This window comes from Ictidomys tridecemlineatus, chromosome 7 (assembly GCF_052094955.1).
Source record: "Ictidomys tridecemlineatus isolate mIctTri1 chromosome 7, mIctTri1.hap1, whole genome shotgun sequence".
Classification (NCBI taxonomy): domain Eukaryota; kingdom Metazoa; phylum Chordata; class Mammalia; order Rodentia; family Sciuridae; genus Ictidomys; species Ictidomys tridecemlineatus.
Window position 1 is genome coordinate 15,171,497 of NC_135483.1, and position 27,361 is coordinate 15,198,857.

The window sequence follows — 27,361 nt, forward strand, 5'->3', positions numbered from 1 at the left end:
TATGATTATCTCTATGAAGGATAGTTTGTAAAAAATCTAAATATGCACTACTCTTTGACTCAGTAATCCCACCAATATTTATCTTACAGAAATAGGCCTAGTTGTGTGGACTTTGTTTTGTATAAGACTACACACTGCAGCGTTGTTGATAATAGCCAAAGAAAACTATCCCGTTATCAAGCACTGGTTATAAACCATGAGCCATTAAAAAGAATGAAGCAGACCTGTTTACGATACAAAAGAATATCCAAAATATACTATGTGAAAGAAGCAAAGTACACTGTGTCTCCTGTGCTACCATTAGCACACACACTCCACCATAGGGAATATTTCTCTAGGGATGCATAGAAATTGGTAATAGAATGGCCCCCAAGGAGGCCAAGGCCCACTTTCCACCACATGGTCTTTTGTACTTTATGGATATTGTGCTATATGCATCCACTACCCAATTAAAAAGATAAAAACTTTAAAGAGAGACAGGGAAGACATGTACAAAGAGTGCTCTGGAACAGACAAGACTGTCTAGGGAGGTGTGGTTACTGAACATTTCCCACAAAAGGAAGGCTGAATGAAATAATCAAGGGAATAAAAAGGCTGGGAGGGTAAACTTGAGGTCAGACCGGCAAGAGAGAAAAGGAAATGAGGTGACTTTTGGGTTGAAAAGAGTAAGGTAGACCCGAATGAAAATAACATTAGGCAGATATTAAGTACTTCCTTTTCTATACTTCTCCTATAGTACTTTTCTCTAAATTGGTTATGCATAAAAATGTATAATAGAATCCATTCACTTATCAATCAAATGCCTATCATGAGCTAAGAACTATGTCAAATGTTGAAGACATAAAATTGATTAGATTTAGTCCTTACCCCCCAATGAACTCCCCATCTGAGGAAAATACAAATCCGGGGAGAGGAACAACATGATTAGCATAAACCCAAGAGTAATGTCCTTCCTATGCTACATGATGAAGTGATAATAGAGATGGCGAAAAGTGCAGTTAAACACAGATTATTAACTGTGTGCCATTGCACTGCTATAGGTGACTTTCATTTACTAATTCACTGAATCTTCACAATAACCCTTTGAAGAAGGTATACTTTTACTATGCTATTTAACAGATGGAAAAACAGGCACATAAGGGTTTAAAAACTTACCTGTGGGTTACACAGCTAGTAAACCCAGAATCAATGCCAGAATGTGCAGCTCTAAAGTCTAAGATATCAACTACTGCTGTTCTATAGGGACCTTGAAAGAACAAATGCTAATCTCAAAACAATAATACCACTTTTTATTTATTTGCATAAGGTTTTGTATCTTGCAAAATACACATATGTGCTATGTCATTTGCAACTTAGAATAGTCCTGTGATATTCTCTTTAAAATTAACAGTATTATATTGCAGCTTTAAAAGAAATGAAATAAACAAAACTACTATTAATTGCCCAAATTCCTATCACTAAAAAAATAACTGAGGTAGTAAAAATGTTTCTCTCAAAAAATTCTATAGAAATTCATCACAAGGTAGCATTTAAGTTAGGCAATTTACTAGTTAAATACCTCTGAATAGGAAAGGCAATGATGAACCAGACAATGGGATTGATTCGTCATGGTACTTTAAATGACCTTTTAATAGCAAAAGATTGTCCTGATTTACTTAAATAAAATTATTATTCTTACATTTTATTGCTAATTACATAGTTATATCAAACACTTTGACAACTGATAAATGTTTAACTACTGTACTATCCAATTAGCATTAAATAAAATGCATCCTGATTCTTCTCCTTCTCAAAATAGTTTAAATTATTTAAAGGATCAGTTAGAATCAAATGTTTATAAAGCAAATTTCCTTTCAAATTTAGGAAAGAAAATTCCCCAATTATTTCTACCAGCTTAGCCACTAAGGAAATCCAGATATACCTGCAGAAAGTACCAGCTGACATTACTTAACGGGGGTTTCCTTACTTTTGTTAATTTTGGATTTCCTTGTTGGTAAGGACATACATTTTTTTTTCGATTTTTTAAATTTAATACATGGTTACAAAGAGCACTGTTCAATAAAAAATGTGTACTTTCTTTATAAAATAAAACATTCTTTACTGAAATTTCCAACCAAAGCACACAAATACCTGATGAAACAAAATGAAGCCTTGGAAACATGGGGCAGGGAAACACTGGCCAGTCGCACTCCCGCACATGCTTGCCAGTCTTTCCACAGTTCTATTATTCAATGCTCTTTATTTTACCACGTGAAAAGCCTCTCTTTAATTAAATAATTACCCTCTTGGGAAAACACAACTCAATTCTAAATTGAGTAAGATCCTCACCTCTCCACTTACTCAAATTCTATCTCTTCTTCAAAGTCTTGTTTTTCTCTATGAAGCGTCACTCTCTGGTTTCAAAGATCTCCTTCCTTAGATGTTAATTATATGAATCACATATTCTGGCACTCAACCAATTGCCTCCTCATCCTTTTTCTAATTCAATAGCACTCCATTTATATTTCTTTCATGGCACTTATTTTGCTTTGACTTATAGTTACTTTAAATTTATTTCTCAGGACTGGGAATCTAGCTCAGTAGTACAGCACTTGCCTGGATAGGTGAGGCCCTGGGTTCAATCCCCAGCACTCCACACAAAAAAATATTATTTCTCTGTTCCCTTAAAAGGACTAAGTTGTATTCATCTGTGCACTATCTTCAATTAAAGCAATAATAAATGTTTGTTGGGTATAAATTTTGTCCATCCTATAAGTGGTAGGACTCACTGTATTGTTTTCATATAAGTACATGAGAAAATTATGTCAGATTTATTCCATTGTCTTTACTTATCTCTATCCCTGTCATATGCCATGAGAATTTTTAAAAACCCACAAAATGTGTTTCTTGCTCATGAAGTTGGATAGAGGAAGTCAGGTTTGACTGTTACTCTTCATTACTTTAAATAACAATTTGTAGGAATGAGAAAAGAAACAAGGAAGAAACTCAACCAATACTACCAATGAAGTATTATTACAGAAAATAAAAAATGATTTATTCCACTGCCCTTCCTCATCTTATAAGATTATGAAATTTCATTTGTGAATTTTAAAATATGAAAGTTATGCATAACTTTCTGCTCAGACTCAGAAGATTGTGAATCCTTGGTAAAAGAAAATTCAGTGTATTTGGCACCGAAGTCCCCCTTCTGAAGTCCTGCTCTTTCATGGGACATATTACTACTATTAAATAGTGTCACCATTCCCCCAGTTGTCCAAGCTAATATCATCAGAACCACCTTCAGCTCCTTATTCTCTGAGGTCTACTGCTATATTAAATAAGTTGACAAGCGCTACAGACTCCACCTCCCCAACACTTACTGCAGCCATTCTCTCCTTTCCAATTAGCCTCTGTTAGTTCAGGATACTATCAGAACTTGCCTGGACTGCTGCAACAAGACCTCTCCCCATACCAGTTTATCCTGTGGACCACAATCAGATTTACCTTCTTAAAGTTCAAATCTAATCAGATAGCTCAGCTGATAAAAACCTCTTAGTACTACTCCCCATTACTTACTAACCTGTCCTATTCAAGGCAACAAGTAACTCCATAAACCAGTCCTAACCTACCCTTGTTTCTTTTCTCCTAGACTCTTATGGTCTAATATAATTGGATTACCTATTCCTCCTGTCTTATGTCTTTTTTCATTTCCATTTGTGGTTTAATGGTATGTCATCATTTGGTAATGGTCATCAGAAAACAGACACACAAAATTTCATACTACTTTAAAATTTAATATTATAAAACTCTTTATTTTATTTTATTTTTGTACCAGAGATTGAAATCAGGGACACTTAAATCACTGAGCCACATCCTCAGCCCTTTTATTTTATATTTTTATTTATTTATATTTTATTTTATATTTTATATTTTTATTTCTTAAAAATAGAAAGTGTATTATCATGTTTTCAGAACACCAGCATTTTGAAAAATAGTGAGCTATTCTTGTGATCCTCCTGCCTCAGCCTCCTGAGCTGCTGGGATTACAGGCATGCACCACTACTAGGCTGCTTAAACATTTTAAACATCCCATTTTGTAGATAAAAGAAATAGTCAAGAACTTTATAAAATTATTAATAACCAAATTGTTTTTAATAATATTCAGCTAAGGTCAAAAGTTTATGACTATTTCTGAATCTTCCTATTAAACATTATAGAAAAATATCTTTGAACAGAAAGCATTTGGTTTGGAACTATCATATTAGACTTGATCCCCAAAAGTATGTTTACATGGAAAATATATTAAAGAGTCTTGACACATATCCTGAACCTTTAATATTCAGCTTATTATGATTATTTTAGGTTATTGTTGGACATAGCCACATCAATGTTTATAGCCACAATTCACAATAGCTAATCTGTGGAACCAACCTAGATGCCCTTCAGAAGATGAATGGATAAAGAAAATGTGGTGTATGTATACACAATGGAATATTGCTCAGCAATAAAAAAGAATAAAATCATGCATTTGCAGGTAAATAAATGGAGTTGGAAAATATAATGCTAAGTGAAGTTAACCAATCCTAAAAAACCAAATTCTGAATGTTTTCTCTGATATAAGTAGGCTGATTTATAGAGAGATTGGAAGGGGGATCATGAAAAGATGGTGGGATGAGATGGACATCATTACCCTAAGTACATGTATGAAGACACGAATGGTGTGAATATACTTTGTATATTTTTAACCAGAGATATGAAAAATTGCATTCTATATGTATAATATGAATTGTAATGTATTCTGCTATCATATATAACAAATTAGAATAAAAAATAAATTTAAAAAAACTTAAGCTTAATCCTCAGATATGGTTGGCGTGTCATGTTAGTTACAGTGATGGTGTTTACAATCTACACAGGCACACTCCTTTCAGCTCTCTGCTCCCTCAGGCCTCCTCTGCTGTTCCCACCGTGATCACCAGTTCCCAGCCCATGCCATTAACAGCAGTGGCCATGAGAGCAAAAACAAACAAAAAAGAACAGCTCACTATTTCTCAAAGTCTGGTATTCTGAAAACATAATAATACACTTTCTATTTTTTATAGGTAGGGTCATGTGGAACTTGCTATTCAAGTCAAAATGAGTCAAGCAAGATGAGAAAGGGAGTTCTTACAGTATATCTGCTGGGGTGAATAGCAATCAAAAACAGGAAACCGTATTTTACTGATATGGTTAAAGCATAGCAGAGCACTTGTTCAAATATTAGATTATAGATTGGTTATTACACAATATTGGGTTCTGTTCTGTATAAAGTTTTGAAATAAGATAGCTAGCATCTTTTGAAGATGTCATAAAATGTGCCTCAAATTCCTCTTTCTTCCAAAAATCTCACACATGAACTTTCCTAGTCTTTGTTATTAGATATTCCTGTCCAGACCAAGACTCCCTTACAGGACTCACATCACAGATGTGCACTGACTCTATCTCAGGGAAGCCTCCCAGAATTCAGTGGTGTCTGTGGACAGGCCCAAAGATGGGCTTGCCTTAACTAGGGGAAGATAGAGGAGGGAGTAGAATATTCCTGGATGAGATCAGCAAGTGTGGGAGTTTGAAGGTGAAAGAGAACAAAGTACTTTCTAGGAATTACAAGTATTTGAGTCAAAGGCTAAAGAGAAAAGTGGAAAGAAAGAGAAAAGGAGCCTGGGGTCATTAAGGCCTTTAATATTCCAGAAAAGCTGAGGGGAACCACCAAAAGACCATTCATTGCCTGACTCCTGCCAGCTACATGTGGACAAGCATGACCAGACCTATACTATGGAAAGATCATGGCTTTGGTAGAAGCTGGCAGGAGTTAAGTTTGAAGTAGGGAGCATGTAGGAGGCTAATAGTAAGATCAGAAATTCAGCAGTAGCAGCAGCGGAAGCAGGAGAGAGGGAATTGGCAGAGTTTGCAGGAATGATACTAGACAGCACATCTCATTAACTGATGGATTATCCTTACTTTTTGCAGGAGTCATTTTTTGCTTTTGATAAATATAAAATAAATCCACTGTGATCTGAAGCAGAAGAAAACACACCTAAACAAGCCACTACATTTTCTTGACTCTATAATACTATCAAATGTAAGAAATGTGATCAACTTGATAATTTGGAAGGAGGTAGCATCAATACTACCACATAACAGGAAAGATGGAGGCTGTTCTGACAATTTTTTGGAAGAAGAAATTAAAAGTTCTTGAGTCTAACTTGTAAGTTTCTTACTTTATGTGACTGAAGTTTTAGTCAAAGTATAGTGTGCCCTAAGGAAAGAAGAAGGAAGAACCTTCCATCAGAAGGACCCTATGAAAACTCTAGGTGAGGACAGTTGCCAGGAAGTCTGGGAACACCTCCAGCCAACTGGCAGCCACACTCTGTACTCAGAGCATAGTTGTTGCCCAGGTCTGCCAAGATGACCTTGGGGAAAAGGGACATGAGGCCTTATCCATGTGAGACTATGTATCAAAGTATTTGTCATGGACATCTGTCTCTTGAGGGGAAAAAAGATTCTTGATTTTAAAATATAATATCCTTTGTAGTCCTTCATTCACTGTCCAAACATATGGAACCCTGGTTCCACACCAGGTACTGTTCTAGGTTCTGGGGATACAGAAGATAAAGGCAGACAAATGCTTCCTGTCTACCTGAACTGACAGGATAACCAAGAGAAAGAAACCCAGCAGTAAATAAAACTCATTAATTTATTGGATCTTTAAACCGTACTATTTTGTTTTAAAAAAATAACTTGATGTGCACATACAAATATTTAACAATAAATCCTATCAATATGTACAACTAAAAAAAATATAACATAAATATATTTATTTTGGAAAACCTGACACAAAATCTTTCATTGACCCCATGCCACTCTCTCATTTTTTTCCTGCTGATTTTGCATGTCAAGTTCTAGGACCCAGAAATCTCAAGTGACCAGTCTCCTTTTTCTCTCACTGCTAAGATGTCAATTACTTTATACACAGTAATGGAGGAGACCATGCATGCACGCGAAGACAGAGGGCATACAGGAAATCTGTGTAATCTCCACTCAATTTTGCTATGAACCCAAATCTGCTCTAAAAAATAAAGTTTATTAACATTTTTTTAAAAATGAGAATGTATGGGCAGTGTATGTCTCAAGAAGCTATGGGCTGCTGGGTGCACTGGCCTGTGTCAGTAATCCTAGTACTTGGGAGGCTGAGGAAAGAAGATCAAGTTCAAGGTCAGCCTCGGCAACTTATCAAGACCCTGTCTAAAAATAAAAAATAAAAAGGACTGGAGGTGTAGAGTTCAACGGTACAGTACCCCTGGGTTCAATCCCCAGTACCAAAAAACAAACAAAAAGCAGCTATGGGTTGACGGTAGAGCCCATATGGGTTTCAGCAAGAGCCATTTCTACTTGCCTCCCTTCCCAGTTCCAGATCTCAGCCATGCAATCTCCCTGGGTGTGATGTATTCTGAGATGGTGACTGGATGAAGTGAGGGAACTAAAAATACACATATGAAGTATATATTTAAATAAGTCATCAAGTGATGCTTTTTTAAAGGCTAACTAAATAACTATGATCAAACACTAGAGATTTTTCTCCCCACTTAAATCTAACATTGTCTGTAAAAGAATCCCTACTATATTGAAGACCAACAGACAGCTCCACTTCATTTGCTTATAATACTTTTATCAGAGTAGAGGGTGGTTCATTATGTATGTGAATAGTACTATTCTTGACACTTCAATCTCAGCCTCCCTATCAAGAAAAGGTTGCCAAAACCAATATTGTACTGAAAACTGATTTCTGACCTTATCAACATTTTTGTTCACACCCTTGCCAGTTACAGAAATTCCTTAACTACTTGACAGTCTAGCAATGTTTTATCCTCCATATACTTTCTTAACACTTTAGCAAAATGACCCAAACTGTGTTTATTTCTTTGCACTTAAGAATTCATGCCAATTGATAATGACTTTTTTTATGCACTTTAGGATGTAAATTAAAAAGACCATTAAAGTAAATGTCTTTAACAAAAACGATCAGATAACTATTTTCAACTTATAATACATTTTCAAATACAGTATCTGAATTAATCCTTATACAACTCTGTACAGTAGTTAGTTTTCTATTATTACTACTATTTCAACAACATACTTTACAAAAAAGTAAACTGATCAAAAAAGCACCAACTATTGTGTGGTTGAACCACAGTTTGAACTTACATTTTGATTTAAAATTTCAAGATTGGACAATCTAATCTTAATATTGATTAAATAAATGAGTAGAAAAAGTTATCCAGTAAAAAGAACTTAATGACTAATATAATTTATAACAAATATAAAGACAAGTAATTCTGAAGGATGGTACTTAAACATAACAAGTAGACAAATATGATCATTTAAGACTGTAAGTAATGTGCATAAACACACTTGTTTTAGAATTACAAAGAAATGTATTGTACTTCTACCAAAATATTGTAGAGTGGTGCTAAAGACCAGAATGTAGGCTCCAGGAACATGCTTTTATGTTTTGTTTGCCATTATAATCTCAGCATACTCAGTTGTTGAATGAATGAATGCTAAGTACAACACAGAGCATAAAACTGAGTGTTCTCAGCTATAGATAAATATCTATGTCGACAAACCCAGGACACTAAGTAGAATTTAATTTGTTAGGTAAATACTGTATGGCTTACATGTGTTCAGACCTACACCAAGGTACATATACATGGATCTTCCCTTTTAGATAATATGCTGCATGAGATCTGGAGTTTGGTGTCAGATTTGTATCCCAGGTAAGCAACCTTTAGTACAATGGTTTTCAACCCTGAAGAAGTCTTAGCAATACCTGGGGAACTTAAAATGCCTACAGGCCTAACCATCGAAATCTGGTTCTGAATCTTAGGGTGAGGATTGTGCACTGAAATTGTGTTCTGTCTTTCATGTTCAAAGTTGATAGTGATGCCCAGTAAGGGGTGTGCACCTCTGCTGAAGACAGTGGTTCTCAACTGTGGCATACAGGAGAACCATTGGGGGGATTTCTTAAAATTCAGTCCCATTCCCAAGTTCAGATTTAGTCAGTCTGGATGGAAACTGAAATTTTGTAGTTTTAAGAGGTTTCCAGGTGATGCTAATGTTGCTGGTGTGAGAAGCATCCATGGTTTTTGGATTGAATTAAAGAATAAAGATAGAAAATAATATGACCAGAGAAACATGAATATGACATGAAAATCCAAAATATTAAAATATTAGGAAAACAAATAAAAGCTACAATGAGATACCACCACATACTTATTAAAATGGCTAAAATTAAAAACAAAACCAAAATAACTCAGGTGCTGGTAAGGGTGCACAGCAACTAGAACTCTAACACACTGCATACTAGAAGAGTTAGGCACTTTCTTTATAGGTAAACACCATATATTTAGCATACAAAAAATGCCAGGCCTAGATATTTACCCAAAATGAAACTTACATCCACATAAAAAACTGTATAGGAATGCTGACTGCAGCTTTATTCATAATGGCCATGAGCTGGAAACAACAAAAATGTCCTTCAACCAGTAAATGTACAAAAATCCCATGTCCACCCATATGTCAAGTTCTAGGACCCAGAAATCTCAAGTGACCCCACTTAAATCTAACATATGTCTGTAAAAGAATCCCTAATATACTGAAGACCTACAGACAGACCTTCAACCAGTGAATGTACAAAAATCCCATGTCCACCCATATGTCAACAAAATGCTACAAACTTCTGGGACCAGTCACACTAGGGATAGATTTCAAATGTATTCTGACAAGTGAAGAAAACCTCTCAAAAGACTACATATTGTACTGTTCCATCTACACATTCTGGAAAAGTTAAAACTAACAGTAGGTGCCAGGTGCTGGGAATAAGGGAAGTGTTGATGTCAAAAGAACACAAGAAAATTTGAGAGGGGCAAGAGAATTGTGCAAGACACTTGATCTCACAGAACCTCATTTGAAAATAGGATTAATAATACTAATCGACCACTTGTAAGGATTAAATATAATCATATTTGGAAAGTGTTTTCTAAGATAAGATATATCTTATAAATAATAGAAATGTAGACATATGGCTTGCAAACATGCCTCTTCTTCTTTCTACATATACGAAGGGCAGCCCCTTTTTTACAAGAATGACAAATACTTTTTTCAAGGGCAAAGTGACAAGGCTGCTTTACATGAATGCATACTTACTGCAATCATTCTAAACATACAACTTTGTATCCTGCTTTTTAAAACTCTTAATAGCATAAGCATTTATTTACTAAGACTATTAAAACTACCCTAACATCATTTTTAAATGCAAAACAACCCCACTGTCAAGGCAGCATATTTACTTAACTACTGTTTGTCTGTCATATTATGATTGATACATTCATTATAAATAATATTAAAAGATATTGTTGAATAAACTTTGCCCCGTTATTTCAGAACATCTCTCTTTTGGAGAGATTCCCAGATATGGAGTTTCAAAGAAAACACCCTAGAATTGACAGGGGGGGAGAAGGCAGCACTACCTTAGCAACAGAGCATGTCACAAAGTATAATGAGGATGTGAAATCCAGAGTCAGACACTGAGTTGCCAGAGGGGACACAGCTCATTCATCAGTGTTTAAGTCAGGTCTTTTGTTGTACCACATTAATGCTTCCAAAATCTTAAACTGAAATTGATGGTAGCAAGTCATTAGTATAATTATTTGAATGTGCAAAATTATACCACTTTGCTTGATTCAAATGTTATTCACTAGCAATACATTTTCACATCAGTGGCTCTGAATTTCCATATGCAAGAGCTAGTTTTTCCCCTTTTGTAAATGCTGCCATACACATATAACAACCTTCAATTATAGCTACCTTTCAAAGCCAAATAATAATTATTAACTTGGTACTTTTTTTACTCTAAATTTTCAGAATGATTATTGATTAAATCATGATCACTTGCTATGCACAAACAATAACACACCATAAACTGAGCTATAAAAATTCCATTTAAAATCTCTTTCCAAAAAAATCAAACATATGCATATCTATAAAAATGAAGTATTAGAAATATTTAATAACTTTGCCTGACACTCCCTTTCTAACAATTACAAAACTTCAATCATTCTACTCCAGGAATTTGACAAGATAATTATATTCTTAAGTATAATGTCCATTGGCTCTGGGACACATATGATTTGGTCTTCCTACTTAGATCCCAGCTGATTTCTGAGCACGGATAACATCACACTCATAAAATAAGTCACAATAAGAGAAACACCCAGAGTTCACAGGTGTTTAAACTTACCGCTGACTCATCTGTCCCTTGATAACTGAATCTTTCTTTACAAATTTAATTATAGCCATCTCTCATTCTAAAACTTCCCTTTTCCTCCTGAACATATTTGTTATCCTTGAGGCCTCCTGACTGTGAGACACTGGGTAAACATGTCTCCTCCATGATTCTTATTATATGGTGTTTGGTCTGCTAAAAACAGAACCTACATTTTTCATGCATTCCTTCCCTACATATGGATGTTGTAAAGATTAAGCAAGATGATATATGTGCAAGAGATTATTGTTGTTATGCTTGAAATAAATTTCATGGAACTTGTTCTAAACTTGTGATGCAATAAATATCCTCTTCCTCTCTGCCATAACTTAGCAACCATTCACACCAGAAACACCATTCTTAGGCACAATCTACTGAACACATTGCCAAAACCGTAGGATCTGGAAAAGAAGGACTGCTATGAGATGTCTGATATCATCCTGACTCCCTGACTCTGAATGCAACTGGCCAAAAAAGAGATCTTCTCTACGCTAAACAAAGCAAGTTCCCCTCAGTGATGTCAGGGTACATCAATGTAATTCTATGACCTGGGAGACTCAAACATATGATTTTCAAGAAATGAATATGATGGTTGAATTAAAAGAAGGGAAAACACATAAAGTATTTTCAAAAGTTGGTATGGTGTAGGAGAAAAGAAAATGAGTTTTGTGTGGTCACCAAACCTGGGTTTGAATTTCAGCACTTAAGATCAACGTAAGTTATACTACCCCTCTCTCTCTCTCTCTCTCTCTCTCTCTCTCTCTCTCTCTCTCTCTCTTTTTTTGAGGGGATGAGGATCAAACTTGGGCCTCATACACACGCCAGCAAGTTGTCTACTACGAATTACAGCCCTATCTCTTTGCCTGTTTTCTGATCTGCAAAATGGCTAAAGCCACCTAGGAGAGTTGTGAGAAATAAATAATAATGTATATGAAGTAGGCAAGTACCATACCACTTCCCCTTTTGTAAATGCATAGGTAGACACTCCAACAATGCCTACTATTATCATAATCCAGCAAGTGCTCAGACACCAAACAAAGCCTTGTTATCATTTTCATAACATCCAACAGGAATGGGACAATTGCAGACTGAATGTGGAGCAGATTGATGTCTTTACTGCTCAGAATAAAGGAACTGTAGAAAAGTTAATTCATCAAGATAAAATAGCTCTCTGATAATTTAATAACCAGATTAAAACCCCACCATTATTGAATTCTTTAATTTGAATAAATCTTTATTGGGGGGAGGGTGTTATGGGGAATTGAACTCAGGGGCACTCATCCATTGAGTCACATCCCCGGCCCTATTTTGTATTTTGTTTAGAGACAAGGTCTCACTGAGTTGCTTTGTACCTCACTTTTGCTGAGGCTGGCTTTGAACTCCTGATCCTCCTACCTTTGCCTCCTGATCTGCTGGGATTACAGGCATGTGCTGTGGTGCCCAGCTAAATTAATCTTTATCTTCAAAACTTAATTATTTAGTACCCCAAATCTACTTTAAACTGGAAAATACAACTTTACAAAACGGAAGAGAGAGGACAGCTATACCTCGTTCCGATGCCCCCTTATTCTCTAGCATCTCCTGGTTTCTGATTCTACTGTTCATTAACTTTATAACCTCAGGCATGTCGTGTCTCTCTGACAGGACAGACGCTCTCAAGCATATGACAATTCTCCTGAAGGTTCTGCTGACCATCAAGGACCTATGCTTAGTAGTGTCACGTGTCTAACCCTTATGCCGGAGCACAGGGGTATAGCAGAGAGCAAAACATGTAAGTTCTGGCCATCTGCTCTGGTTCTGAAGAGATGCTAAAGGAAAAGGAGAGCCACTAGGAGGAACGGTAAAGTGAGGCAACTAATGTTTCTGAGGAATGGCATCCCTAAGTGAATCCTTTTGTACTGCTAGAGACCTATCGATTGATCTCTCTCTCTCTCTCTCTCTCTCTCTCTCTCTCTCTCTCTTAATCAGTTTTGAGATCTAGACTGGATATGCTTAAAGTGAATCTATGTAATCACTAAATTCCTGTCTTTATATATATGACACAAATATTACCATCACTAAGAATGATTTCCAAGTTTCTCCATATTTTATATACTACATGTAACAATGACCTTAATACAGTGTATTAAATTTGTGGCGAATACCTTCAAGTTAGCAAATTCTAAATAAAAAAAAATAATGAGGCACACTGGTACTCAGAAGTTAAATGTACTAATAAACTTAAATTTCACATTAAATAATTTTAAAACACAAAAGAGCTCAGATTCAGTCAATTCTATTTTTGACTATAAAACAAAGCCCTGAAAGTTTCAAAGTATCAGTTATTATGTATAATTCTCAATCCTGCTTTTGCGATCTGCACTAAATTTATGATGTCTGCTAATCATACATTAGGTAAATAAATGAATAAAGGATGCTAGAGAGATTTCTTGGTGACTTGAGTATCTACACAGAAGTGTTCACTCATTCTAATTAAGTTCTCCAGAAGTTAAAATTGCAAGAACCATGACTACAGTAGTAAAGACATACTTTTAAATAAATTAAAATTATATAATCCAAGAAAGCCTGAATATGACTACATGAAGCCAAATCACACTATTTTCTGACAACCTCTCAGTAAGAATATGATTACTATTTAGAAAAACAGAATTATTTTCCACGAAACTGTTGCCTAACACAATTATCACCACTGTCACCATCTTAGTCATCTAGAAGTGTAAAAGTTATCTTCAACCAATCTTGATTTTCTATGACTCCAAGAATCAGAAGCAAGAAAAATCAGTGGCATCTGCAGGGAGGACAGGTTACATATCAGGTGACTCCAACCCAGGTCTTCTGGTTGCTAATAAGCTCATATTCCTTCCGCTGTGCTATGCTAAATTCCTCAACAACTTAAGTTTAAAGCAAGCTTTTGGAATTTGCAAAGAGCCGGTACTTCATTTAATCGGGGTGATATTCCCAATAATTTCCTCCCCAAGGCATAATGTCATTTGTTCAAAAAAACTGAACATAATGGCAAGTAATATCTGTAAGAATTAACTATACAAAAAATTTGCTATGTGCAACTAAAGTATGTTACCTGTAGAGAAATAATATCTTTAAATGAGCATGGCAGATCTGGGAAGTTTGTATCTAAGAAGGTAAAGGGCACCTGTAGTGTCCCTTCCCTCTCCCACTGTAAGCCTTTAGTATATTTCTTTCCTGCTGGGCCTGAACCGAGCCTCAGAATCTGTCCAAATATACTGGACTATAGAGACACTTACAAATGACTGGCAATGTTAGCATGGCAGATAAAATCTATATTCCAATTTTGACTCTCCTTGCTTAGATCTTACATTGTAGAATACTTGTTTCTGTTTTTTCTTTTAATTTTGATTTTTTAAAAATCCAATATAAATTGTTCTTGCATTATTTCATGTTTGCATACACTGTCTCCAAGTACAGGGTCTCTGCTTTTTATTCATTTCAGAGCATCAACTGCAATGATTCACATTTAGTGGTTACTCAAGGTGTTCTGAACATACCTAAGACAAATGGATGGTATTTAGGGGGAATAATCTAAAATTTTAAAAAAATCTTCTTGTTTCTGAATATGATTTTTATCTAGGGATCAGTAAAACTTTTTCTACAAAGAGCCTCACAGTATTATAGGCTCTGAGGGCCAGTGATCTGTGCCACAACTACTCAACTCCACCATTATAGTGTAAAGCCTCACAAATGATACACAAGTGGGTGAGCATGCCTATATTCTAATTTAACTATTTATAAATGCTGAAATCAGATTTTCATATAATTTTCACATCACTAAATAGTCTTTTATTCCAACAATTGAAAAATAATATAATATTCTTAGTTTGCAGGCCACATAAAAACAAGAAGGCAGCTAGATTTGGCCCACAAATCTGGTAACCAATCCCTGGCTCAGATCTGAGGTTTGCAAGTGAGACCTTCTGGTGGTCTGCAAGTCCAATTACCAATGTAGTCTACTAAAACTAAAACAATGTATCACAACAGACCAAATGCAGAAGCACCGATGATGAGGATCTAGCTGCCTCTAAGTCAGAATCCAAGATGTTTACAAAACTGCAGAACAGTGTCACTCTTCTCAGCAACTTTTTTTTAGGTTTAAAAAATATAGTTAGATTTCATATCAAATGCTGTTTATATTAACATACAAACCCTCAGTTTTTATTTCTAATAGGATAAACAATAGATATAGTTCTCTAGGGTGCTGAAGAAATTTAAAAAATAAAAGGGCAGCATGGGACCAAAAAGTGTGAGGACCAGCTGCTGAGCTCCATCAGGGGGAGCAAATTACAGTCAGCAGAGTGCCCTGAGGACTGCCTGCCTGTCACACAATCTCCACCTGGACCTCTCCCCACCCAAGAGCTTCTTGGAATTTCTTTGATTGGATTCAGATTTGATAAAATTAAATCCTACAAATTCATGTTCTTACATAATAAAGATAGTGAAAACACCATGGTTATTTTCATGAAAGAACCCTTTAGGTATATACAAATAAAGAAACATTTTAGCCTTTACTTTGTCAAAACAGGCAAGAGAAACAATCTCTCCCCCAAGCTTCTATTTTCCAATCTTAAAAAATTACTGTAATTCTGTATCTCTCAAAACAAATTAGCTCATCTATACATCACCGTGTATCTCTGACCTGGAACCACAAATATTGTGAAAGCTTGATCCTAACCAGGATACTGGTAGCAGTAAAATCTAAGAACTAAAATCCACTAGACATGATAAAATCTTAATCGGCAGTGTTCATAATTCTACACTAAGAATTCCATTTTAAGCCAGACATGGTGGTGTACACCTTTAATCCTAGCAGCTCAGGAGGGTGAGGCAGGAGAAGCAGAAGTTCAAAGCAAGCCTTTGCAATTAGCAAGTCCTTAAGCAACTTGGTAAGACCCTGTTCAAAAATAAAAAGAGCTAGGGATGTAGCTCAGTGATTAAGCGGCCCTGGGTTCAATTCCCAGTACTAAAAAAAAAAAAAAAAAAAAAAAAACCAACCATTCCATTTTTGGAAATGGAGTATACACAGCTTACAGAGCATTTTAAAAGAGGATTAATATTTTATTTGTTCTGTCATTCAAGATTTAAAAACTTTTGGAAGAATATTTTAGGGGAAATTATAGGGAAAGTTCTTTTAATTCCAGTGTTATAATATATGGGGAAACCTTACATAAGGAAGCATTTCTTTCAATATAAATTTACTTTGCTATAAGGTTTAGTTTAACTGACTATCCAAAGGAGGTGTACTGTTGGTCTTGGGAAATCTCCCTTCCACACCCCATTTTAGAGAAAAGTAAAGAAACACTAATTATGATTCCAATGTATATCATTTTGTTGAATTATATATTGTTAATTAGAAAATGCCTCATAAGGAGTACACTGTTCTAAAAGTCTTCATAGTTTCTCTTTAGGAATAATAACAAAAAAGGACAAAATTCTCTTTTGGATATTTAATCCTTTGTTCTGTACTATAAAATCTTTTAAAAAATCAGGCATTATGATTAGATGCTAGGTCTGCCTAATCTGTGAATATTGGCTCTATGTAATAAAATAAAACACATCTGGCTCTTTTGACCAACAATGAAACTGAAATTCACTATCATCCTTAAGATCAGAAAGCTACTAGCACATTATTATCTGTTCTGGGGATTATTACCCATTTGGGGGAATAGCATAAATTATACTAGAAAGATTTTGGCAGCCATGGTATTCAATGAACAGCAACAACAAAAATAGACCTAAAATATGGGGAAAATGCTTACTATTTAAATCTACAGTAAAAGCAAAAGTCTCATCATGATTGCAAAATATTTCAAGTTATGAAACAAGTTATTTGTAAAATAGACAAAAGTAAAGCAGCTTCCTCAGTCATTTTTTTTCAAATCTCATCATCAGTTTAAAGAAACTGCTTATATGTAAAAGAAAGTCTATTTCAAAATATGGATCTCTATTCTAAGTACATATAAGGGCATGAAATGAATTATGTCTCACATAATACAACATTCCTGCCCCATGTGCAAAAAATGAAAGGTAACAGGAGACTAAATATAAAGAAAGAAAAAAAATCATTTGCTTTACTATTCAAAGCTTTAAGAATTAAAAGACTTCAATCCTAAAAAAAAAAAAATAGAATAAAAGACAATAGAGCTAAATAGATGCTAAAGTAAAAAGTCAATTTATATAACATTGTTAAAACAGAAAAGGGTATCCATACTTTGATGAAGAGATATATTATTTCTGGCAAATTCTCTCTACAAAGTGTTTCTGTATAATAAATTATTTCCTTACTCTCATTTTCAAGTTCAAACTATGTTCCTTAAAAAACCTTAAGTATAGGGCTGGGATTGTGGCTCAGCGGTGGAGAGCTCGCCTAGCGCATGCGGGGCGCTGGGTTTCATCCTCAGAACCACATAATCATAAATAAGATAAAATGAAGTTATTGTGTCCAGCTACAACTAAAAAAATATTTTTAAAAAACCTAAGTATAATAGTTTATTAAGAAGGCAACCAATTTTCAAGTCACATGGAATTTATACTACACAAAGGTGATATAGTGAAGGGGATTTTGGTCCACATTTGAGAAGAAAAAAGTTTTTTTCAGAAAACATCTCTAATATCACTCCAAAGCAATAAAACTAGAATCAAAATGTGGCTACCATAAAGCTTGGCACAGCAGTTTTAGATTTGAAAAATGCCATTGTTATTTTAGTAAAATGATTTTCAGCATTATTTTGCTTTCCCAATTCCTCACTCCAGCAGTGGGAAGAAACATGTAACTTTCTTCAGCTGCTAGGGAATTTTCTTAGCACTTTGTGGAAACTGTTGGCTTTCAGAATGGACAGGCTGATTTGAACCAAAAGTTAAGACAAAATACAGAACTGCAACAACAATAAAAAGCAACTTAGGAAGAGGCTCAAGCCAGGCAGATAAGCAAATGCCAGAGAATCAGTTTTCCGGGACTGTTCATGAAGTCAGTTCCCTAATTTCAAAAAGCCAAACCAAAGCAAAGCATGCTGACTTACATTGCTTCTTTAGTTCTTTCAGCTGTTGTTTGAACTGTACAAATTTTTCATTGTTTTGAAAGTCCATGTCAGAACTTTTATTCTGTAAAGCCAAAAATTTCTTCTCCACTAATAATTTTAAATCTGGTATTTTTTCTGGACGTTCTTCTTTTACCTAAGGAAGACAACAAAATTGTCTAGTTCAATGAGAGTAACAGTGCTAAGAAGATTTTACAACATGTAATTCAAATAAAAAGATTATGAGATAGAAAAGAGAATCCTCCAGAGGGCAAGACTGCTAGTAAACAGCAAAGGGAAACATTCATCCCATCTACTCATCCCACATCTCCTTTCTCAAACTATACAGTGCTTCCTTGTTCCCACTAACTACCGTTTTCTCTGAGAAATCCCAGGGAGAGCTGCAAAGTGAGGCAACCTCCTCAGGACCTGAGCATCGCCCTCTCTTCCCTCTGTCTGCTCAGCCCTCTCCCACTTGCCATGCTGGTTATTCCATTTTTCTTTATCAAAGCTTCTCTTCTTCTGTCCCTTGGCCCCAGCAAGTGATAGTGACTCCTATATTACAAAAGAAGGTGAAGCTTTAGCCTTGAACTTCCACAGTTTCCTGCAACACAAAGGAGTAAGTATGTCCTTTATTCTCCCCCTCAAGGCTAAACTCTCAATCTGTCCTTCTTCCCTCAAATATTATATTATTATGCCATATTATTAAATTTTCAAACATGCAGAAAACCAGAGGAATTGTACTGTGAACACCCATTGGTCCACCTCCTAGATGTCACAATCAACATTTGCTATGCTTGCGTTACCACACATCTATCCACCTCTCTCCCACTATCCATCCTCAACCGTGTTCTTAAGTTTGTTCTTAATTACTTCTTCATCTCCTTCAGAACAAACATTCCCTCTCTAGAGGCTGTTTCCCCAAAAAACGTTTACACTGGCTCTTCACTCCTATATTTAAAAAACAAACAACCTTTGTAATCCGTTTCTTCTCCCATTTTCTGTTTATGTTCCAATCCCTTGAAAAAGCTTGAGAGCCACTGTCTCTACTTCCTCATTGCAACCTCAGCCTCGACAATCCAGCAGCAGATGCTACAACACTGCACCTTGGCTGCTCTTCAGGCCTTTGTAACTGGTCTCTTTTATCTGGACCCTTTCCAGATATTCCTGTCACCAAGCAAAGCTCACCAAAATCACCACTGTGCCCTGCCTTCTACCATATCCCCAGTAATATACAATTGCTCTTATTTTTATACTTTTCCCCCTAACAAAATATAAATCTTTGAAAGATCTGATTTAACACTATTACCAGTATCTGTCATATAGGAGGCAGTGCTCAATACATGTATTTCAAACAAACATCTTAAACACATTGACAGCCACAGTTTATCAACTATGATTTTTACTAGAGTACATAATGTGGGGGCTGGAAGACAACTCAAGAGATCATAAACCTTGATCTCCTCCTTCCTTAGATTCAGAAATAAATAAAAGGACTTACTTCTACCATCCAATTAGTTAAAGATAATGCTAAGACAACAAGATACATACAAAAAAATTCTTGGTTTTGGTTCTAGTCAATGAGATACAGTTCTAATCTCTTTGATTTATCAATGCATATGAAATCAAAAGATTATCTTAAACTTACCTATTTTGGTTACTTTTTGTCATGGAGGAAAAATATATAATTTTTCTTTTGCTTAATTGCTCTGTATTTTAATTAACTGAATATAAATGAAAATTAACCAGCTTATCAAAATGCCTAAAATTGATATTTACAAAGCAGAGTGTAAGAACTGTTTCCTTGTACTGATGACATGTAACCACTGCTAGTTTCACCATCAAAAAGTCACGAAAACACAGGCTTTAATGACAAGTCTTATATGTAATTAAAAATTTAAAATAAGTCCTGTGATGCTAAAGGACCAATAAAGCTCAATTTGGAAAAAAGAAGGTGGAAATGTAATTTAATACTGCCTATGAATGAGAAAAAAAGAGTTATTACGCATGGTAACTAGCTATCCTCACCTCTACACAAGAGAATAAGATGAGACAAACTTAAAGCTAGAGCAGGAAGAGTTCAGACTAGACCTAGAAAATAAATTGCTGATTTTTAGAAAAAAAATTATTGACTCTTTTCTTAAATTTATAAAATAAAACAAACTCACAGAGACCTAAGAAGTTAATGCTACATTACAGGAAGGAAATCAGGTGGGCCTTCCATCGGTCTGAAATTATTATGCAATCAGTGATGATTAGAAAAGATCTGATCTGAGCAGGTAATAAGTAAACTCAAATATCTTTTACAATAAGGACTCAAATGCATCCAACAAAATTAACTCCTGTAGTTAATTAACAGCTATTAAGGAGGAGTAGGATAGACACTGGGAGGGGGCAGAATGGAAGAGACAGGCATTTTGAGGTTGACAATCTGGTAATAAGCAATACTCTAAGAAAACTCACACAACAATGTATTTTTTCCCCCACAGTGAGGACCTTCAGAAAGTTACTGAAATACATGTGAATTCACTGTAGCAAATATCATCTCTGAAAGTTTGATGCTATAGTTGGTCTGGTTTGCCACTGAAAAGAGAACTTAATATACTCTAGCTATCACAATGAGAGCATGAAAAATATTCAACTCTGTTTAAATCAATGCAATAGATAGAGATTAAACTATTTTAGTGGTTTCTTGCTTTGTATTTTTAAGAGAAATAGATAAGAGGGAGTATTTTTGGAGTTATGTTGTTCTAGTATGAAATAGATATGAATGGCTTGGGTTTTTTTTAGAACAAATTTTAAACACCTCAAAGATGGAAGGAGAAGATCTAATAGACCATTAGGTCCATACTTTTCTCTCTTCTTAAGAGAGGTGCTTGTCTTTTTGAGGAAAATGATGTAAGAAAGCTCAAATAAGAAAAGTACTAAGGAGAACACTGGATCTAATTACCAGGCACTCAGCACAGTGCCCTGCAGCTGGTGATCTGTCAACCCTCCTGTGAGACTTCTCCCAGGTTAGGAGGACTTCCTGGTGTCAGGCTGGATGGCTACCATTTATCCATTCTCAAACAATGTCCACGCATGGGTAAACCACAAGAAGGCCCAATTATGCTGTGCTGAGATGGAAAAGGGAGTAGGGGAGTTTTGTGTAAACAAATGAACAAAGTTTGGTGGCTAACGGAAGGACAGAGAGATGGGAGCCGATCATAGGGAAGAGTTAAGAAACTTGTTGGCCACAAAGAAGATAATAGGAGCGTAAAGTGAAATTGATGTGAGGGAGAGAAAACATGGACCCTGGGATCAAATCTGGGTCTACCCTTGGTTGTGGATATTGGGACAATCTTTCTGGAAATCCTTGGATTTCTCTCACCTCTAATTAGGAATCAGTAATACCCACTTCAGTGCAGTGTAGACAATAATATTTGTATTTAACTTTGGCACATAGTAGATGATCAAAAAAATCTAACCTTTTCCTTTTAACTTCAGCATAAAGGCTTTAACATGTTTGTGGACTGAAAAGAAAGAGTCAATGAGGAAATGCAAACCAAAAACACTAAGAGAAAGAAAGTAACAGATTTCATTAGAGAAAGATCATTCAACTAAGTCGAAGATGATCAGCTGGGAAAGCACAGCAATATTCTTTTCCAGGAATCATAAATACCTACAGAACTAGATAAGCAGAGACACAAGGAAACTCACAGTAAGTGTAGGACCATGGGCAGTGATCAGGACTGTGATGAAGGAAATGATCCAAGGAGAGCTGCTACTCAGCTTCAATGATTGCTACCACATGAGACTGAAAGCAAATGCACCTACCGCTAATTTCCCCTCTTGGAAAAAGAAAATAATAATGGCACTAACTGCACTGTGTTGCTGAGGAATAAATGGAATGAAGCAATAAAACATTCAGCAGTCAGAGTTTTCCATAGCACAAAGCTGTGTTGCTGTCGTCACTGTTATCATCATCGTGACATATACCTTCAGATGGCTGGATATACAGGTCTGAAGCTCAGCAAGACTGACATGGAAACACCCACGTGGAATGGAAATAAATGGGATCACCAAGGAGACTGAATAAATGGAAACACACCAAAGGGGAAAAAAAACGGACCAAGACAAAACTCTAGAGAACACCATATTTAAGAGGCAGTTAAGAAGAGTCAAAAAAGAAAAACCACAAGACTTAAGAAGACAACCAAAAAAGTGTCAGAAGTCTAGGAAGGAATTTCAAGATGTGTCAAAGTGAAATTACAAGATGGAAAAGGGGTCAAGGTAAACAAGGATTGAGAAGTTTCCATCAGACTCAGTTCAAGTCACTAGTGACTCCAGTGAGAGGAGAAAAATGTACAAAGGCTCACTCCAAATATCCAGCTCTTTGTCTAATGAATGGCTTCAAAAAGATAGAGCAGTACTAGGAAAAAACACACAATCCCCCAAAGATCTGCAGACGCTTCAACCAACTACTAAGTTTCAGCTCAAAACTACTTGTGAACATTTAGCTACCCTGAACTGGAGCCCAACACTCTTGTGACTATGGTGCTCATCCTGTGTCAGCAAGAAGAAGGTCATCAGTGAATGCCTGTTAGCAACTAAGCTAAGCCTCCAATGGTTCTGCCACTCTACACAGAGGCTAGTTGTTTTAAGAAAAAGAAACACAGAGCTCAGTCCTCACAGATACTGAAGCTACTTATTACTTTCACTGTGCTTTAACATAAATATTAATGATATTTATAAAATTATTATATTCCTCATTTCTTTCACACAATACTGTGTGCATATGTAATTACCCAAAGTGTGTCATTTTATTGCCACAGGGCAAAGTCAAGTTCTCCTCCTCCTCCAATTATCATTATTGCCTTACAGCCATTATTTCACTGGGAGGGGAGATCACAGGAGTGAAGGATATTAATGGGCTGAGTCATTCACACACTTCTGTAATCATGTGAGAATCTAGTATTAAATCAGTCATTCCTGTAACTGAACCAAGACTTAGATGGTTTACTCTCTCCAAAATGGCCACAGTTACATGTCTGACTCCCCCAAAGCACATGCAATCAATGATTTGCATTTTGCAGATCAGATAGCCTTTAGAAGTTTATAGCAGGCACATACTAGTGATAAGCAATTTGCTTTTTGATCTGCTTAGTACATTAAGTGTTCTAATTTCTAAATCACAGCTTGATCCTAGGCCACAGAAACAGATTTCACGTGGGAAATCCAGAGAAAATTGCCTCAATTGTTTCTAAAACACTAGATACATCAAACAAATATTTACTGAGTCCCCAACTGGGTGCCAGGCATTATGCTAAGCAATGAGACATTTATGGAAGCTGTCTCACACTTATGACACACCACCAACCCAACTGGTCATGCACTGGGTAAACTTATATAGGGCAACACTGTCTCTGCCTTTATATAGCAAAAAGGCTTGGTAAAGTTTTATTAAAAGGCATGTCCAGGCTGAGAATCATTATGCTCCACTGGGTAAAACCTAATTGCATGTACACATGGAAACACTCTATATTCTCTACAGTTTACTATACTGCCTTTGCCCTGTTTAAAAAAATAAAACAAACAAACAAACAAACAAAACCATCCACGCTAATGATGACCAGCATGGGTTATATCCCTTCATCTCATGCCAGTTTCTGTTGCCATTGCACAACATACACTAATTCTGTTGGAACCAATTATCTGTAGCTCAGTGTATTTCCCTGAGCCAGTATGGGATTGACTTTTGACAAAACATCCAAGAAAGAATACTTCCTTGTTGAGCATTATGACATACTAAGTGGACTTCACAGTTTGCCAAGGTGTTGTGAAAGACCATTAGTGAACAGCAGCCATCCAGACATGGAAACACCATTCCTGCTTCAAGTCTTTCAGAGCAATTTTGAAAATGAATAAGGTTAAACATGAGTGCTACTGGACTAGTCCTAATGGACCAATCCCAATAGAACAGACAGTTGCCCAACAGATGGCAACTGAATGAGGCAACATGTCATGTATGTGCATCTGTTACTAAACATTTATGCTGCCAAAATTATGCCAATAAATTTCTCATGGCACTATGCCCACTATAAGATTATGACCAACAGTAATCACTTATATAGAGAGAATAGAGCATTAACAGTCTCATATTGAGAGAGAAGAAACCAAACTGCTGATTTTGCCTCTCTGGGTTTTTTGTTTGTTTCATTTTATGTTGGTAGAACTCACAGAAACACACATTCTTTGTTTATTCGTTTATTCATAAAACTTTCAACAAATTTTTACCAAATGTCTAATACATTAGGCATTATGCTAGGTAATAGAGATGTACTAGTTAACATACTAAATTGGTCCCTGTTGCTACTCTGTTAGGGTCTGAAATCTAATAGGAGAAACAAGTATTACTCAACTAGCCAAACAAATGATCACAAACTGTGGTAACTGCTCAGAAGGTAACGTGTCAGCTGCTAGGAGAGTTTAAAAACACATAAAGTTAAATTTCATAAGCAATTGTCTAAAGGGCTCAATTTATACACAGGCCATACTAAGGACAATGTGGGATTAAACTATTGTTGTTAACAAAAAGTTACTCTGTGCAGCATTCTTCCTCTGAATGATATCAAAGACTTAGATATAAAAGTATCCTTATCTTAATTTCAGATATGAGGAATGGGTAGTTCACAGTAGTCAAGTTTCTTCTTGCCTGAGGTCATATTGAGTCAGTGACAGATGGTTTCAACTCATTCAAACACCCTTTCATCTTCTACTTTATGAAAATCACAGGATTTCAAGCAAATATCCTAAGCTTCAGTGGTCATCTGTAAATTCTTACATGAAAAGAAAATTATTCTGAATTTGAAACCACCTTTCCTAACTACCTCTGTTGTCCATAGAACCACCACATGCCATGTTTGTCACCAGGGTCTCTCTCGTGAGATTTTACAGGGTTTGATGTTAATGGAATTTAGTGGTACCTTATTGTGCAGAAAGAGGCTCTTTTAAAATGCTGGAATCTTTCAAGATGTAGAATAGAGGAGAGGAGGTTGTTTTTCTGGCTGCTCTGGGGAGTGAAACTAAGAAAGCAGATAGGCAGCTTTCTCAGCAAGGTGGGTGGAAAAAAAAGGGGACTATGCTGGGAATTAATTCTGTACATTCAAAGCAGAAATGGGACTCAGGAGGTTGGATATAATAAAAATAACGAAGAAATCCCCAATACTAGCCAGAGTGGTCCCCCAACTAGCAAAGTGGAGGGATAAAGGAATTAAAGGAACCCATGTTTGTAGGAGACCTGAGGCATGACTAGGTACAGACAGAGGAGAGATCAAAGACACTGTTCGAACAACCCAAAAGGCATGCTGCACAATATCCTTGTGAGGGAAAGAAGCAACATCTCTCCCAGTTGCTGGCAGAGACAGAAGAAGGAACCATTTTGCAGATGCATTGTAGGGGCCAGCAGCTACGGGAGGCAATTCCTGGCCAACCCAAGCTTGGCCTGAAATATAGGTCTGGCAAATCCATACAATATGAGTGTGCCTAGTGACCAAGAGAAAATCAAACATGGAGAGGGGTGTAATACGGGGAATACAGGTCTCAGAAGCCCACCTGGCTTCCCCTGACCCTCCAGTCCAACCATTTGCAGAACCAGCTGGGGAAGATGTGCCTGGTTAGAATTCCAAAGGGCAGGGGTGGGAGTAAATTGAGTTTGGAGACTGAACCTAAGAGACCAGGAAACATGGGGTCTTTGGGTGACAAGGAGGACTTTAAGGATTGGCTCTTCCAGGTACCAGTAGAACCCAGGAAAGACCCATATGGCACAAACTCCAAGTGTGGACTGGAAACTGCTGGGCCCTGGAGGTGCGATGATTTAATATCTTTAGACTAATCAAAATTCAGTTGAAGAACCTGGAGCCTACCTAAGATTAAACCCTGCCTCCAGGAACTCCGCTTACAGGATTTCTTCTCCCACTCCAGCAAGCCCACCCTGAGGGTGGGGCAGACATCATACTCCAAACCATCCTACCTAAAAGTACTGAGAAGGGAAGCTGAGACTTTTGTTTTGGACTCCAATGGAAACAATTCATTAGTTTTTCATTGAGATATATTTTCTTTCATGTCTCTTTTCTCTTAATTGTAAATTGAATGGTTCATGGATACTTCATATTTGTTTCTTTTTTCTCATTTCTAGCATTTTTTTTGAAGACAGTTATTTTTCTTGGATTAGTATTTTGAGGACTAGGAAGTTTAATTCATATATTTTGGGAGGTTTTTTGGGTATAATTTTATTTATTTATTTATTTTTAACTTTTACTTTATATATTTTCCTCATTTATCTATTTCCCTGAATTCTTTCTCTTTTCTTCTGCTAAAACCAATTTCTATTATTATCTCCTTCTCTCTTTCTTTAAATTTTTTACTACTGTTTTCTCTCCTCCTTCTTCATAATCATCACATCCTACATCATATCTATTCTCTCCCTATTCACCACTCAAAACTATAAAACCTTTTGCAGTAACTGATCACATCATTTCTGTTCATGTGACAACATTGTAGATGTTATAGCATGAACTATTTGGTTTATGCTGTATATTGTTGGCATTGGTTGTTGTTATTACTTGTCTCCCCCTAAACGGTGAGGCACTGGACACTAGTCCACAGGGTAGAAACTCTACTGCCTCAGATCGATACTGATAAAGGGCAGACATACAAACACCATGGAAAAGCAAGGGAACAAATCACCCAGACAAACCAAGATATTTCAATAACAGAATCCATTGACACCACAATGAAGGAAATGTCAGAGATAGAGTTTAAAATGTTCATAGTTAAACTGATCTGTGAAGTAAAGGACGATATAAGGACAGAAATCAGAAGAAAAAAGTGAAAGATCACTTCATTAAAAAAGAGATTCTGAAAAAAAAATCAAGCAGAAATCTTCAAAATGAAGTATTCAATAAACCGAATTAAAAATTCACTGGAAAGCATCACC

At 36.1% G+C, this 27,361-nt stretch overlaps 1 protein-coding gene across 7 annotated transcripts in view; it reads right to left on the reverse strand.

Annotated features, from left to right (window-relative positions):
- Nsmce2 (NSE2 SUMO ligase component of SMC5/6 complex) overlaps positions 1-27,361 on the reverse strand; it is a 221,664-nt gene that overhangs the window by 123,569 nt on the left and 70,734 nt on the right. For all 7 annotated transcript variants that reach the window (XR_005737713.2, XM_021724265.3, XM_040293672.2 and 4 more), the window contains one exon: positions 18,388-18,541. Coding sequence is in view for 6 of the 7 variants with exons in the window: in XM_021724265.3 (XP_021579940.1) it covers positions 18,388-18,541 (154 nt within the window). In the remaining variant the exon portion in view is untranslated. The remainder of the gene's footprint in view (positions 1-18,387; positions 18,542-27,361) is intronic.